We start from the raw sequence: 17,488 nt of genomic DNA on the forward strand, positions 1-17,488 counted from the left end.
CACCCCTCTAGGTGGTCACAAAGCACTGAGCTGATCTCCCTGTGCTATGTGGCTGCTTCCCACTAGCTATTGATTTTACATTTGGTAGTGTATATATGTCCATGCCACTCTCTCACTTCGTCCCAGCTTACCCTTCCCCCTCCCTGTGTCCTCAAGTCCATTCTCTAGTAGGTCTGCGTCTTTGATTATTTTTTAAACAGCACTTCGTTGCCTGGGACCTTTATTTTTCTTCCTCCTGAAAACAGTCTTCAATGGCAGTGTTTTGAAAGGGGTGCCTGTATACCTGCTGGCATTTTCTCCCATTTTTCTCCCTTTCTGGGCATTGAAACCCATCTATGGCCCGCTCAGCTGAACATTTTTATTACCAATGACTGTTACTTTTTAAGGAAGTCCAGAATACATATGTCTGAACTGACGAAGCAGGTAAACTGGGGGTGGGGTGGAGGGGTGGAAATTTGCTCTTAGGAAAGGATTTGTCACCTTGAGTCAAGATTCACTTCAGGCTTCCTTCAGATAACCCTCTCCTTGTGCATTTTGCGTTAGTTCATAAGTTAGCTTCATGGCAGCAGAGAGGTGGGGGGAATGGGGAACTCAGGAGCATAAGCTATGGTTTTAGGAGCTCCATGTCCTGAAAATCCATTAGAGAAGACAGATCTTTCTGTTTTAGCAGAGACCAGTAGCAAAGCAGCACACTGTTGTAATTGATCGTAACTCTTCAAGACCATTCGTGCTTATGTCCCAAATGTTCCAAACTATATAGACCTCACCCCTAGTTGTCCCCTAGCCCTGAAACTTTTACCAGTTGTAAACCAAAGCCTGGAAAAGAGACCATCACTGAAATCTGTGACCCTGGCTTCCCCATCCACACTCCACTCTCCTTTGTGCTCTGAGGCACTCTGTGTGTGTGTGTGTGTGTGTGTGTGTGTGTGTGTGTGCATTCGTTCATGTCCAACAGTGGTCCTGACCCCTCACTACTTTTCTTGTGGCCAAAGTGTGCATTGGACTTGGAAGTGACGTTCATGGCAGAGGAAGAGATTTTGTTAGCAAAGTTAAGCCAAGCGATCCAGCGAAGGGCCAAAGCCACACTCCCGCTGGCCTCGTGAACACCCACCCCCGCACGCATCTGGTACCGAGGAGCGTGTCCAGGATTTTATTTGAGTCTTTTAAAGTTAATATCACAAATCTTAAACCTCCCAATTTGGGTGCTCTAATATTAAAACCATTTAACGCTGAAGTTTTGTTTTTTGGTTAAATCTCCCTTTTGGGTAGTTCTGGCAGCTTCCTGGGGAAGTTGGAGTTGGTAATTGTCCCACCTCTCGGTCCCTGCCAGCTGTCCCCTCACTTAGGGGCACCTCCGGTTGGCATCTGTGATTTAGTCTGACTTTGTAAATATCACCCTCCAAACCCCAATGCACTTTAGAGAAGAAAGTGGTGGAGGCAGACGTGAACAAGGACATTTACTCAGGAGGCCACACTTTCCAGCTGGAGAATTCTCGTTTGTTTATATAGAGTGACAAGGAAAAGAGGAAGGGAATGAATGAATGAGTCAGAGAAATGAGGAGGATGAGGAAAAGAAGGCAGTTGATCAGGGTTCGTTGAGCACCCCCTGAGTTCAGAGTTTAAGTTAGATTCTGAGGGATATAAAAAGAGAAATGTTATAGTTCTCTGATCCATGTCTTGTCTGTGAGGTGGGGAGTCCCACGTACCCTCAGACCTGATGAAGTATCTCAGAATTGCTAAGGAGCAGCACATCCACAAGTCTGAAGAAATAACTTAGCCCAAGACGAACACATGAATTCTGCAGAGATGAAGAATCATCGGGCCACCCGCATTCAGTGGGATCAGCTGGGGAAATAGTCCCTGAAGTGAATGCCGAACCCATTTTGAAAGATCAGATGGTGGAAAGAACAGCCAGAGGTCTTACATGATTGGGGGGTGGGCTGGCATGATTGTAGGGCCCACACTTGTGCAAGAATGAAGTTCATTAATTGGAGTGGAGAATCTGTTTTGGAGACTCATAAGATGGAGTTGATGGCATAGGAGGGAGCCAGCTGGAGAATGATTTTTAAAAAGCCAGGCTGATGGGTTTTAGTTTAGGACGTAATGTGATGGGAATGCACCGTAAGCAGGACCCCTGAGGCTAGGGACTACCATTGTAAGACTGGATGCTTCCCAAGGACAAAGAATTGGCCTTTTCTTTGCCTCAGCAGTTCATTTTTGTTTTTGCCCGAGTGACCAACCTACCGGGCTTTATCACTTGAGATACTGTGTCACCATAGGAATGTAGAGTATACACCTGTCAAGGCTGTGGGCCCACCTCTGTGGGGCCCTGTCCAGCACGGCTGTCTCAAAATCATCACACCACAAACCCAGATGGAGAATGAAACGCTTCAGCATTCAGTCAGGCATTTCTTTAGCGCGCTTGTCTTCAGAGCACGTTCTTCTAGAGGCCCCCCAAGGCATTGTACCAGCACAGTCATTTTTGAGTTGTACATGTTCGTTTTATAGTGAACATTTTCCTAACAGCTGTGATAAATGAGTGAGAAGATTAGGACCAGCAGGAGTGGCACTGAATAGGATGTGGGTGAGAGGCAGAGATGAAAAGGGAGCACAGAGGAGACACAGTACAACCGCTGATAAGAGGAGGCATATGCCCCGGATGGTGGTAATTTGGACCCTGGGTTTGGGATCTGCTGATGGAGCAAAGGTTGAGAGGTGTGTTAGGAGCAGGGGACGATGGGGGTCTCTCCCCTCAACCCTTTCCCCCTGACTCTGAGACACGGAATCACACACACCTCCATCCTACAAACATGCGGGTTTGCCTGAAAAACAGCCGGCTTTTTGTACCCTCCCCCTCTTGGTCTGGCCTAGGGCAGCTTATAGATGCTTTCAGCATCCTCTCAGGAGGAAGGTGGGAAGACAGGCAGGCAGCCAGGAAATCTTGGTGGTTATTAAATTGAGGCTTTGAGGACCTTTTTATTAGCGATGAGACTCAACTCCACAGCACTAAAGAGTACAAACTGCTCGCTCTCCTTTGCTCAGACCTCCAAAGAATCTGTTTTATATGGTGTTTATGTATAACCCAAAATAGATGTGGGCCCGGGAACCCTGGGGATTGCTGAGGCTTCAGTGCGCTCTTAAGCAAAAGAGGGTTAGCAGCCCCGTGGAGGGAAAAAGCACATGCCCCTTTTTGTGCTCACTCCCCCCTGGGCCTTCCCATCTCTCATTTGTGACTGGAAGCTCGTTTTGAAGAATGACATCTTAAAGACTTGTTTGTTTTTTCAGTCTGTAAGCATGAAGATTGTAATACTGCAAAGACTTATGCATCACCAAGACTCTAACCTCTGGAACATTAGTAGGCGCTGCTTTAAACGGGTTGAATGACTAAACCAGTATAAGCACTTTCTGGTCCTGTCCGCCCAGCAGTCCCCCATTATAAGGAAAGGACTTGATGAGGTGACTTGTACTCTGTAGATAAGAGGGGACCTGAGTGGAAGGGCTACGGTGATTTGAAGGTGAGATGTTGGTAACAGACCAAGTTGTGGTAGAGGCTGCTTTGCCCTGATCCGCCCACATGGCCCCTACAGGATCTTCTGTAGCCTGTATCAGATGTCTGGGTTAAGCATAATCAACAAGTCCACGTGAGTGTTGAACGCATAACTTTGAAGGGGAGCAGAATGTGTCACCCCCCCAAAGATGCCACTTTGGCATGTGGATTATTTTGAGCTGAAGGCAATCAAGATCCAGCAGACTCAGGAAGAACTTTTCCCTCTAACTTAACTATCTCAAAGAATTTAGATAGGGGGCCTGTACCAGAAAAAGAGCTATTACCAGAGATAACATATTTATCTGAAAGACCTATCTGCAGGGCAGGGCAAACTTCTAATGGCCAAACATCTGCTCTTCTTAATCACCCTGTGAATTCCCTTCCTACACTTTGAAGCCCCAGATCCCTATCCCATTCCGTAGCTCAGGACAGCATATGAGCCTCAACTGCCTCACTTGCCCTTGAGTCTCACTGTCTTTGTGGACTCCCCTACATATGTAATTAAATTTGTTTCTCTCCTATTAATCTGCCTATGTCTCTTATGTTGTTAGCCCACCCAAAGAACCTAGAAGAGTAGGAGAAAAAAATTTTCCTCCGCTATAGCTTTGACCCCTTAGCACTAAGCGACCTGGTGCCAGTGGTGGCATATATGAGGCTAATGGTTTTAAGTGAAGAACATCCCTGAGCAAGCAGGCCGGAGGTCTTGGTGCTTTGAAATGCTTGTGAAAAATATAGGGATGCTAATCATTATGATCACGGCAGCTTGTTTTTTCCTGAATGCAAGCATGCTGCTGCTGGCCCATTGTTAGTAAGTATGCATTCTTCTGTTTATATGGAGTGTTAAAATCTCCAAACTCCTTAAACATGTACTGTATCATCTGATCTTTACAACAACTCATACCAAAGAAGATTTTAACATTCCCAGTATGTGCTCAGTGTACAGACTTAAGCTGAGCAGGCTTAATTGCCAAGGTCAAGGTTACAGAGATTGGTAAGTGGCAGAGCAGGACCAAGGCCCCATCTCCAGCATCCAGGTGTTGCCCTTCTTCTTGTCCCATGCCTTGCTGCTGTTGCTGCTTGGGCGTGTTCTAGTGGTAAGGGCAGCTGGGCTGGGCCATTCATGCTCTTTTAGCCTCTTCCGCAGGGAGGAAGATGGAGCTTTTGGGGAGCTAGAGTTTGGGTTTTGGTTTATGAGGGTAGAGTTGAATCTTTCTCTAGGATGGAAGTCATAGGCTTAGGTTCATCAGCACAGTACTTCAGCCCACTGAGCTACTGGCTTCGTGGAAAGAAAAGATTAATTTTAAAAAAAATGTTGGCATCTAATTACATGAACCTAGAAGTTTAAATGTAGACTAAATATAGCCAGAGTTTAATCTCTGTTTTATAAATTCCACAGTATTTTGTTGCCAAATAGAACATAACATTTTTAATAGGCAGTTTTTCAGAGTTGCATACGTCTTTCAGTAAAGGAGCTGAGAATTAGCCCAGCTCAGATGTGCCCTCTGCTTTGAAAGTGGACCTCTCTTAGCCTCTGGAGATGATAAGGTCTGCAGTTCCTCATTAACCAACTGCTGGTTTTTACTTATTAAAATCTCATTATGATCCATACTGGGCAGAAAGATATTAAAAGTAAATTATACTTTCTGCGTGCATCTTCCTTTGAAAACTTTTAATAAGTAAATATATAGTTTAGTTCCTTTGTGAGAACTAAACACCAGGCCTTTGTCCACTACCTAGAGGATGGGGATTTGACTGGTGGGTCATCACTGGGCTGTGAGAAAGAGAACTCAGAGGTGGGCCAAGGCCAAAGCCAGAGCCAGGGTCGGGGTGCGGGAGCCACTGCCCGTGAGAGCTGGGTTTAGGAGAGCACGGCCACCTCTGCAGAGAACTCTAAGCAGGAACTCATCTCAGAGCCCAGGTGAAGCCAAGGAAGGTGGGGTCACCTTACCACCAATGAGACACAGCCAGAAATCCTCCCTTCCCAGCCACTGAAGACTCTAGTGTTTAAAAGGCTGGTACTTGTCATTTTTGAAATCTCTCGAGGTTGGGATATGTCTGGAGCTTTGGGGCTGCATGATTTTTACTTTAATAGGGGAAGTAGGGTTACAAAGTGTGGGGAGACTTCAGAGCCTTCAGGTGTCTGTATTCTTTGGGAATGGGTGTCTTCCGAAGTCTCCCCAATAATGAGAGCAGGTCCGTGTAATCCTTCCTTGTTTCCTAATCTTTCATAATGCGTCTGTGACAGTGTGACAGTTTATCACAAATGTAAAAGCTATTGGAGATTATGAAAAGTAAATGAAAATTATATTGTTAGGTATTTAAATACTGTTGACTAGTAACTATATAATAACGCATGCATGCATACACACACACACACACATACATACATATATAGAAGTGCCTTAAAGAATTTTACAGTTTAGCTGAAATGACCATCATAATAGAAAAGACATCTTTTGATGAATAACTGTTCAATTCAGTGGTACAAACAGTAGGTTCTCTGGGTTAAATAGAGAGTGGGAATATTTAAAAGAGACTTCCTGGAGGAGTTGGGAAACCAGAGAGGATGGAGGATGTGAAAATGGTATGACCAAAGGCCCAGAAGTGTGAAAGCCCCATTTGTTCAGGATTTCAGGATTTTTCAAGAGAACTAGTGGGAAATAGGGTAGAAAGATAAGGCAGAGCTGGAACAGGATGTCAGCCACTGCCTGCCCCAGCCCAGCCAAGTAATAGGTAATTGAAGATGGGAAGTCAGCAACTTCAACTCAATCAATGGGACAGTAAAAACCAAGTCTTTCAGTATCTTAGGTGCCTCATCCTCTTACCTCACTAGGGTCTGGGGTTCGTGGCAAAGGGTTTGAAAATAACATGGCAAGCCAGGAAGCTATTGGGTAGGTCCTGGAAAAAAAGAGAGCATTGTGATTTTAAGAGTAATGTCTTTAAAAAAATTTTTTAAGTTTGTTTTACATCTTTATTAGAGTATCGTTGCTTTACAATGCTGTGTTAGTTTCTGCTGTATAACAAAGTGAATCAGCTATATGTATACATATATCCCCATATCTTCTCCCTCTTGCGTCTCCCTCCCACCCTCCGTATCCCACCCCTCTAGGTGGTCACAGAGCACCGAGCTGATCTCCCTGTGCTATGCGGCTGCTTCCCACTAGCTATCTGTTTTGCATTTGGTAGTGTATATATGTCCATGCCCCTCTCTCACTTCATCCCAACTTACCCTTCCCCCTCCCCGTGTCCTCAAGTCCATTCTCTACGTCTGCATCTTTATTCCTGTCCTTCCCCTAGGTTCTTAGGAACCTTTTTTTTTTTTTTTTTTAGATTCCATATATATGTGTTAGCATACGGTATTTGTTTTTCTCTTTCTGACTTACTTCACTCTGTATGACAGTCTCTAGGTCCATCCACCTCACTACAAATAACTCAATTTTGTTTTTTATTATGACTGAGACTTACATTATATTTTATTATATTTTTATATATAATATAGGATAATTATATATTATATTATATATAATATAGTATATATTATATACTGTATTGTATTATATTTATATTCCATTGCGTATATGTACCACATCTTCTTTATCCATTCATCTGTCAATGGACATTTAGGTTGCTTCCATGTCCTGGCTATTGTAAATAGTGCTTCAGTGAACATTGTGGTACATGTCTCTTTTTGAATTATGGTTTTCTCTGGGTATATGCCCAGTAGTGGGATTGTTGGGTCGTGTGGTAGTTCTATTTTTCGTTTTTTAAGGAACCTCCATACTGTTCTCCATAGTGGCTGTATCAATTTACATTCCCACCAAGAGTGCAAGAGGATTCCCTTTTCTCCACACCCTCTCCATCATTTATTGTTACCACATGGATTCTCACCACCCCTGTCCCAACTGTCAGACATTCTTGAGTTGTTTTTCAGAGTGGGCATGAGGGAAATAGATACTTTCTTCTCCCTTCACGTATGCCTACTACTCAGCAACAAGCCCCAACCATCAACCTCTTACACCTAACTTCTAACATAGACATCTGCAGGATGCCTGCCTGGACAAGATGGCAGGTGGGACAGAAGGAATTTATTTAGTCTGTTTAAAAATGGAACTTGTAACTCTGGCTTTCTGGCACAGAGCTCCTTGGCCTAAACTCCTTTGTAAATAATGAGCATCTTTCTTCCTAGTAAGACTCCTTTCCTACAGAGGATATTTCTTCAGTTAATAAAATACTGGTGGATGTTTCTGTGGAGACCGCTTTGAAGATTTGGTTGAATCAGAGGAACATATCACCAAGAGATGCTCCCATTACGGTAAATGGCTTCATAGAACACAGGCCTAGGGGTTCTGAAAGTAGAACATTCTAGGTTCGGATTCCACCTCTCCCATGTAAAATAGGGCTGGTCCTTGCAAAGTTGTGTAAGTGATTAGAAACAGTTTATATAAAGTACCTGGTACATGGATATTCAGTAGAGGGTAGACGTTATAAATAACATCTACATTTTACATAGGTTCCTCCTCCTGAGTTGGGGGTTTGCTTTGTTGCATTAATTCTGTTAGATGGTTTTAAATTAATAAGGTGGCACAGATGGATGGTAACTACCTCAGGCAGCATTCTCTGCAAGCAGTGGCCCCACGAAGCCAGCCTGGCAGGGGCAGGCCTTGTGCACACTCAAGCTTGCACAGGCACTGACAGGAAAAAAATCTTTTCATTTTTGCTTTGCTGAGAAGGTGGTACTGAATGCTTTCTTCCACTGGGAAATCAATTTCACTGTGCAGTGGGTCTAAGTAAGTGAGGTCGTACTACTGCTTTTCTAAAAGAGACACATATTTCTGTTTTTATTAATCATGGAACTGACACAAGCCTGGTAGAATTTGTAAAAGGAAACATGCTCGCTCTCCTTCTTGCTGTATCTACTGCCTTCTAGAAATTAAGAGAGAAGAAGGGACTTTTGTCTTCCAGTCTGGAAACCATACCCTCTTCTGGTTTAAAACAAGCAAGCAACCTCATGTCCTTGGAGACCTGCCATATGTGAGTTTCTGGAGTAAAAGGAATTTTCAGAGATTTTTGTCGGCTGTCACTTTTGAAGGCAAAGTAACAAAGCCATGATGCCAAGAGATGCCTGAAATAGCTGTGCATGTAACTATGGGGCTAGATGCTTCCTTGTCACAAGCTTGAAAGCATGTTCTTTTTGGAGTTGAATCTAATATTAAGGACCATTGATGTGGACGATGCAAGGTTTTTGTTCTATACTGGGGTTTTCTGATATATATAGTGCAGCTCACTTTAATGTAATGAGATACAACAAAAATCTCAACATAAAACACACCAGTGTTGGATGAGATGAGTATTAGGATCAGAATTAACTTGTTTTATAAAATGATTATCTGCAAAGTTTCTGTAAACAGCAGTTATTCCTTATCCTTTTGAACTTGGTTTGACCACCCCATTTTTTTTTTTTTAATATGCAACCTTCTTACACACAGAACTGATTGTATGAAGTGGCGTATAGCCTCATGGAGCTCCATGATGGGTCAGTGGTTACCTTCATGCAGGTAGGAGGCTGCAGAGGTTTGTGGTCCATTTTTTGCCTCTGCTGAGTATTCTACACCAATAACCAAGCAGCCTGTAGGGGGCAGCAGAATGCCAAATAAAACACCTGTTCCTGGGGCTGTCAGGCTTTTCTGGCTCATTGCCCACCCCTTCTCGGTCCATGATGCAGCACCCACCCTTCTCCCCTTTGCCTGACAAAATTCATCCTCTAGGCCTTGCCAGGGTGGGGACCTTTACCATTAAGCCTCCCATAACCCACTCGCCTCCACTGACCCTGTTCTCCTCCACACTCTTAAGCCCTCCTGGTCTACTTTGTACCATATCATATAGCAAACAAGTACCATATCAGCTTAATGATGGGACTTGTTTGCTATTGTTTCACAACCAGCTATACCTGTCCTTTGGACAGGAACAACGTCTTATGTCTCTGTGTTGCTCATAATGCCAGGACTGCCCTGGAGGCCTAAATAAATGCTTGACAACAGATGGAGGATTCCTTAATCTGTAGTGAGTGCTTGATGCGTATTTGCTAACTTGATTGTCAAGATGGTCTTGTTGGTGCACAAGAGAAAGTATTTTCTTTGCCTCGCTTGTTTCTGAAATACCTACACTCTCACATGCTTTCCGGTTTGTTTCAGATTGGGATGTAAGATAGGAGGGCTTTCAAAATAAACCCAGAGGTGTAATGGAAAACATTAACTCTGGTGCCATAGATGCAGATTTGCATCTAGGCTCTTCCCTTTGTCAGCCCGTTTTTCTCACCCAGATAGTGGGGCTAGCTAAGCTGATCACATAAGCTACCATCTAACCTGGAGCACCTTTGAAAGTGAGGGAGGACATTTAAAAATACTTATAGTCACATAGTCTTTAGAAGTATTTATTGACTGGGGAATGGTTTTTATTTTGTATTTTTTGGCTTGCCTATAAAACTGTTCTATTCGAAAATGATTTTCAAAATAACATTTCTGAGAAAATATTAAAATAATATATAAACAAGACAACTTGTCCATGGGTTGGCATGCTAGAACAGCATATCGTGTTTCAAAGAATCAAGCCGAGTGATCCATGGAAAGTGTCTAGTGCCGTGCCTGGGACACACTGTGTATTCAGGAAATGATGATTTCCTTCTCCTTCGTGGAAGAAGGTTGGACAAAGAAGCACTGACCAGCAGTAAACAAAGGCCTATGGGCTTTTTAAAAAAGGCTGCTGTAAGGAGGGTGTGTTCCTAGTTGTCCAGATCCTGACAACCCAAGATGTGAGTTTTGCCCAACTCTAGCAGGAACATACTGATTGAAGAACATGGCTCTGTGGGTATGTAGTCAGACAGCTGTCTCAGCAGTAGAGAACATACCTGAGGGATGGCTGTGCCTTTCGGGTGATAAGTTGGCTGCCCTGTGAGCACAGAGCTCTTCTCTTCACTTGCAAATTCGTTAATGCTTCTGGGCAACTTGCCGGGAAAGCTTGAGGATCTGGCCTTGGCACCCCTCTTCTGCAGGAGCTGTCCTGCCATTTAGGGGCCTGAATTCAGCAATTGTGCTTAAATACTGGGTTTACCAGAAACTTAATCGTTTGAGCTGTAAAATACATACCTGCCTTGAAGTCTGATGTCCCCATGTAACCAGAAACTTAATTGCCATTCTGTGAGTGAGCTTCTAGGGTTGGGTGCATCCCTTTTAGAAACTCTAAATTCAATACTCCTCACCGTGCCTCCTATAAGTGCTATTTTGCTCTAGTAATGAGAGCTCTTTAGCCTGTGTGTTCATTTAAGCTAAAGCCCCTCAGAGCTGAGGTTTATGTATTGCCACCTCCGTGTGTGATGGAGAATTCAGGGAGTGCTCTGTGGCTTCCTGGAAGTCAGGAAGGGTCTGCACACGGTGAATAGCGACGTGTGACGGGAGAATCACGCCCGGGAGCGAGTGGTATTGCCGGGACAGCCCTCCACATGGTTCCTAACAGCCTCTTCTGTCTCTAGGTATGTGTACATTCCAGCGGGCGGGTCCCAGCACGGCCTGCTAGGGACACTGTTTTCCACTGCAATGACATTTGCGTTTGTGAGCTTCTGGCATGGTGGGAATGACTACCTCTGGTGCTGGGCAACACTCAACTGGCTGGGAGTCACCGTGGAGAACGGAGTCCAGAGGCTTGTGCAGGCGCCGCGCGTCCAGGACAGCTTGGTGAGCTGGGTCCTTGCTTGTGCAGTAGGGGGCAGCCAAGCTCGGTGGACCGGGTTTGGGAGGGAAGGCGGTCATCACGTTTACCCTATTGTGGGCCATTCCTGCTAGATGGGTTCAAAACTCGTGTGCCCAGAGGTAGGACAGCTGAAAAAGAGGCTTCTGTAGCTATTTTTAAAAAATAAATGTTTTAACTATAAAAGTAATACATATTTATTATATGAGAATTAGAAAATTCAGACAAGTATAAGGAAAGAAAAAAGTCTCCTCAAGAGAAACCACTGTTAATACCCATTCTTCTAAATTTTTTCTCTCTCTCTCTATACACACACACACACACACACACACCACATTTAAAACATGCTATTATACTAGAGATACAGTTGTATCAGGACCCCTTTCTTTGTCATCAAATGCATTTCTAACAACCCTTTTTAATGGCTTCATAGAATTCCATTATGTGGATATGTCGTAACTTATTTAGTCTCCTATTATTAACATATTGTTCCAGTTTGTTTGCAGTTACCAGTTGCATTGAGATGACTGTCCTAACCAGGATGCATTCTTCAGTGTAACATGGCTAAGTTAAAGGTTTTTTCTCACTTTTAAGTTTTGCCATGCATACTGCTTGCCTGTTTCTTAACTGCCCTGTAGACAGAGTTTGCCAATTTACATTCCTACCCAACAGTGCCTGAGAATGCCCTTGCCAATACTGAGTAGTACTGGTATTTTTAATCGTTGCTATTTTGATAGGTTTTAGTAGCATAAAAATCAGGTAAGGATTTAAGACACATTCGCACTCTATAGGCAAGTGATTTGGAAAATTAAGCATTTTTCTTTACACACATATTTTAAGTGATTTTAAACTGTGAGCAAGTGTTTTATCATGTAAATGTGGCATAGTATGTATTAGAATCTTACAGGAAATCATCAATTCTGAATATGCAGCAATATTCCGATAACCCGGAAAAAAGTATCTAAAAAGAAATACGCTAGCATCAGTGTTCATGGCAGGCAGTAAAACACAAGAAATTTACTGGGAAATGATTAATGTGGGTAAATTCCCCCCGTATTTGCAACTAAAACAAATATATTTCAAGAAGCCAACATCACCAAAATATAATACATTTGAGTGTTTTTCTATAAAGATAGCCATAGTACAAGTGGACAGTCGTTTCAATAAAAACTGATACAAAGCACATAGCAAAAATAACATTCCTGAAGGAATTTAAATATGTTTATGTATGTTTACAGATAAGTATTTTATTCGGTACTAGTACCCAGCAATCAGCAGGAAAGAAATGTCAGTGAATTCCAGTAGAAAGTGGAATTTCAATGAAAGTCATGGCTTTGTAACGCAAAGAAAAACCATAAAAGGTGGTATCATAAAGGTTACAAACTTCACCCTCAAATCTAAGTAGTCGTCCCCAAAGTGGGAAACCCAGTCATCAGCCATGAAAGCCAGAAAATTCTTTTCAGCCCCGGCTGAAGCCCTATAACACATTTCCATGTTCCCTCATGAAGGGTCTGACATTAACCTTGAACTTAATCTTAAGCAGAGCTCCGTAGACTTTGAGCCATGGCTTACGTTACTAAGAAATCTAAAGAATCTAAAATATTAAAGGAGTAACCCACACTGTGCAATGTAGTGTATGGCTTGTTAATTTTGGTTAAAAATGAAGGAAGACCGTGAAAAGACATGCTCACAGGATGAAGCACTTGAATGTCTGCTCTGCCCCATCACAGCTCATTCCAGGACCTTCACGTGTTCACCTCATTTGAGCTTCCATCCTCAATTCAAGCTCCCAGGTGTATAGTAATTTCTGAACATGCATTTTTTTGGTGAGATATATGTCTTGTATATTGCAAATGTGGTGTTTAGTTTACATATTTATTGAGCAAGAACACATTTTGTAAAACCTATTTTTATCACCTGTCTTGCATCCTGACAGCCTGGTGGTTGGTTATGGCTGTTTAGACTAGGAGCTCCTTGAGCACAAGGTCAGGACCCCATTATTACTTATATCCCCAATGGTTAGCTGCGTGTCTGAGTTAGCCTCAGTAAGTCAGTACACAATTAATACTTCCAAATTGGGTTCTTTAGTTCTTCTTCCACTTGTCCACTTAAGGACTTTTTCTCCATTACTCTGCTTCTTACACAGTTCAGCACAGATTCTGTTTTCTTTCAGAAAAACATGGCTGGCATTCCAGATGTACACAGCCTTTTGAATACATTGTTTCCCCACTTGGGTTACATCCTTCCCTCTCTTTCATGTATCCATTTCCCATTCATTTTTTTTTTTTTAAAGATTGATTGATTGATTGATTGCTATGTTGGGTCTTCGTTTCTGTGCTAGGGCTTTCTCTAGTTGCGGCAAGCGGGGGCCACTCTTCATCGCGGTGCGCGGGCCTCTCACTATCGCGGCCTCTCTTGTTGCGGAGCACAGGCTCCAGAAGCGCAGGCTCAGTAGTTGTGGCTCACGGGCCTAGTTGCTCCGCGGCATGTGGGATCTTCCCAGACCAGGGCGTGAACCTGTGTCCCCTGCATTGGCAGGCAGATTCTCAACCACTGCGCCACCAGGGAAGCCCATTCCCATTCATTTTTAAAATTGAGATACAATATTATTGTGCGGAGGATTAACCAAGATGGCGGAGTAGAAGGACATGCTCTCACTCCCTCTTGCGAGAGCACCAGAATCACAACTGGCTGCTGGACAATCATCGACAGGAAGACACTTGACTTCACCAAGGAGGATACCCCACGTCCAAGGACAGAGGAGAAGCAACAGTGAGACGGTAGGAGGGGCGCAATCAGAGTAAAATCAAATCCCATAACTGCTGGGTGGGTGACTCACAGACTGGCGAGCACTTATACCACAGAAGTCCACCCACTGGAGTGAACGTTCTGAGCCCCACGTCAGGCTTCCTAACCTGGGGGTATGGCAACGGGAGGAGGAATTCATAGAGAATCAGACTTTGAAGCCTAGTGGGAATTGATTGCAGGACTTCGACAGGACTGGGGGAAACAGAGACCCCACTCTTGGAGGGCGCACACAAAATAGTGTGTGCATCGGGACCCAGGGGAAGGAGCAGTGACCCTGGGGGAGACTGAACCAAACATACCTGCTGGTGTTGGGGGGTCTCCTGCAGAGGCGGGGGCTGGCTCTGTTTCACCATGGGGACAAGGACACTGGCAGCGGAGGTTCTGGGAAGTACTCCTTGGCGTGAGCCCTCCCAGAGTCTGCCATTAGCCCCACCAAAGAGCCCAGGTAGGCTCCAGTGTTGGGTTGCCTCAGGCAAAACAACCAACAGGGAGGGAACCCAGCCCCACCCATCAACAGTCAAGTGGATTAAAGTTTTACGGAGCTCTGACCGCCACAGCAACAGTCAGCTCTACCCACCTCCAGAGCCTCCCATCAAGCCTCTGAGATAGCCTCAACCACCAGAGGGCAGACAGCAGAAGCAAGAAAAACTACAGTCCTGCAGCCTGTGGAACAGAAACCACATTTACAGAAAGATAGACAAGATGAAAAGGCAGAGAGCTATATACCAGATGAAGGAACAAGAAAAAACCCCAGAAAAACAACTAAATGAAGTGGAGATAGGGAACCTTCCAGAAAAAGAATTCAGAATAATGATAGTGAAGATGATCCAGGACCTTGGAATAAGAATGGAGGCAAAGATTGAGAAGATGCAAGAAATGATTAACAAAGACCTAGAAGAATTAAAGAACAAACAAACAGAGATGATGAATACAATAACTGAAATGAAAACTACACTAGAAGGAATCAATAGTAGAATAAATGAGGCAGAAGAACGGATAAGTGACCTGGAAGACAGAATGGTGGAATTCACTGCTGCGGAACAAACTAAAGAAAAAAGAATGAAAAGAAATGAAGACAGCCTAAGAGACCTCTGGGACAACATTAAACGCAACAACATTCGCATTATAGGGGTCCCAGAAGGAGAAGAGAGAGAGAAAGGACCAGAGAAAATATTTGAAGAGATTATAGTCGAAAACTTCCCTAACATGGGAAAGGAAATAGCCACCCAAGTCCAGGAAGCGCAGAGAGTCCCATACAGGATAAACCCAAGGAGAAGCACGCCGAGACACATAGTAATCAAAGTGGCAAAAATTAAAGACAAAGAAAAATTATTGAAAGCAGCAAGGGAAAAACGACAAATAACATACAAGGGAACTCCCATAAGGTTAACAGCTGATTTCTCAGCAGAAACTCTACAAGCCAGAAGGGAGTGGCATGATATACTTAAAGTGATGAAAGGGAAGAACCTACAACCAAGATTACTCTACCCGGCAAGGATCTCATTTAGATTTGATGGAGAAATCAAAAGCTTTACAGACAAGCAAAAGCTAAGAGAATTCAGCACCACCAAACCAGCTCTACAACAAATGTTAAAGGAACTTCTCTAAGTGGGAAACACAAGAGAAGAAAAGGACCTACAAAAACAAACCCAAAACAATTAAGAAAATGGTCATAGGAACATACATATCGATAATTACCTTAAACATGAATGGATTAAATGCTCCAGCCAAAAGACACAGGCTTGCTGAATGGATACAAAAACAAGACCCATATATATGCTGTCTACAAGAGACCCACTTTAGACCTAGGGACACATACAGACTGAAAGTGAGGGGATGGAAAAAGATATTCCATGCAAATGGAAATCAAAAGAAAGCTGGAGTAGCTATACTCATATCAGATAAAATAGACGTTAAAATAAAGAATGTTACAAGAGACAAGGAAGGACACTACATAATGATCAAGGGATCAATCCAAGAAGAAGATATAACAATTATAAATATATATGCACCCAACATAGGAGCACCTCAATACATAAGGCAACTGCTAACAGCTATAAAAGAGGAAATCGACAGTAACACAATAATAGTGGGGGACTTTAACACCTCACTTACACCAATGGACAGATCGTCCAAAATGAAAATAAATAAGGAAACAGAAGCTTTAAATGACACAATAGACCAGATAGATTTAATTGATATTTATAGGACATTCCATCCAAAAACAGCAGATTACACGTTCTTCTCAAGTGTGCATGGAACATTCTCCAGGATAGATCACATCTTGGGTCACAAATCAAGCCTCAGTAAATTTAAGAAAATTGAAATCATATCAAGCATCTTTTCTGACCACAACGCTATGAGATTAGAAATGAATTACAGGGGAAAAAACGTAAAAAACACAAACACATGGAGGCTAAACAATACGTTACTAAATAACCAAGAGATCACTGAAGAAATCAAAGAGGAAATCAAAAAATACCTGGAGACAAATGACAGTGAAAACACGACGACCCAAAACCTATGGGATGCAGCAAAAGCAGTTCTAAGAGGGAAGTTTATAGCTATACAAGCCTACCTAAAGAAACAAGAAAAATCTCAAGTAAACAATCTAACCTTACACCTAAAGAAACTAGAGAAAGAAGAACAAACAAAACCCAAAGTTAGCAGAAGGAAAGAAATCATAAAGATCAGAGCAGAAATAAATGAAATAGAAACAAAGAAAACAATAGCAAAGATCAATAAAACTAAAAGCTGGTTCTTTGAGAAGATAAACAAAATTGATAAGCCATTAGCCAGACTCATCAAGAAAAAGAGGGAGAGGACTCAAATCAATAAAATCAGAAATGAAAAAGAAGTTACAACAGACACCACAGAAATACAAAGCATCCTAAGAGACTACTACAAGCAACTTTATGCCAATAAAATGGACAACCTGGAAGAAATGGACAAATTCTTAGAAAGGTATAACCTTCCAAGACTGAACCAGGAAGAAATAGAAAATATGAACAGACCAATCACAAGTAATGAAATTGAAACTGTGATTAAAAATCTTCCAACAAACGAAAGTCCAGGACCAGATGGCTTCACTGGTGAATTCTATCAAACATTTAGAGAAGAGCTAACACCTATCCTTCTCAAACTCTTCCAAAAAATTGCAGAGGAAGGAACACTCCCAAACTCATTCTATGAGGCCACCATCACCCTGATACCAAAACCAGACAAAGACACTACAAAAAAAGAAAATTACAGACCAATATCACTGATGAATATAGATGCAAAAATCCTCAACAAAATACTAGCAAACAGAATCCAACAACACATTAAAAAGATCATACACCACGATCAAGTGGGATTTATCCCAGGGATGCAAGGATTCTTCAATATACGCAA

At 42.8% G+C, this 17,488-nt stretch overlaps 1 protein-coding gene across 8 annotated transcripts in view; it reads left to right on the forward strand.

Annotated features, from left to right (window-relative positions):
• HHAT (hedgehog acyltransferase) overlaps positions 1 to 17,488 on the forward strand; it is a 357,453-nt gene that overhangs the window by 254,217 nt on the left and 85,748 nt on the right. For all 8 annotated transcript variants that reach the window (XM_061185553.1, XM_061185550.1, XM_061185554.1 and 5 more), the window contains one exon: positions 11,073 to 11,274. In XM_061185553.1, coding sequence (XP_061041536.1) covers positions 11,073 to 11,274 — 202 coding nt within the window. The remainder of the gene's footprint in view (positions 1 to 11,072; positions 11,275 to 17,488) is intronic.

This window comes from Eubalaena glacialis, chromosome 3 (genome assembly GCF_028564815.1).
Source record: "Eubalaena glacialis isolate mEubGla1 chromosome 3, mEubGla1.1.hap2.+ XY, whole genome shotgun sequence".
Classification (NCBI taxonomy): Eukaryota; Metazoa; Chordata; class Mammalia; order Artiodactyla; family Balaenidae; genus Eubalaena; species Eubalaena glacialis.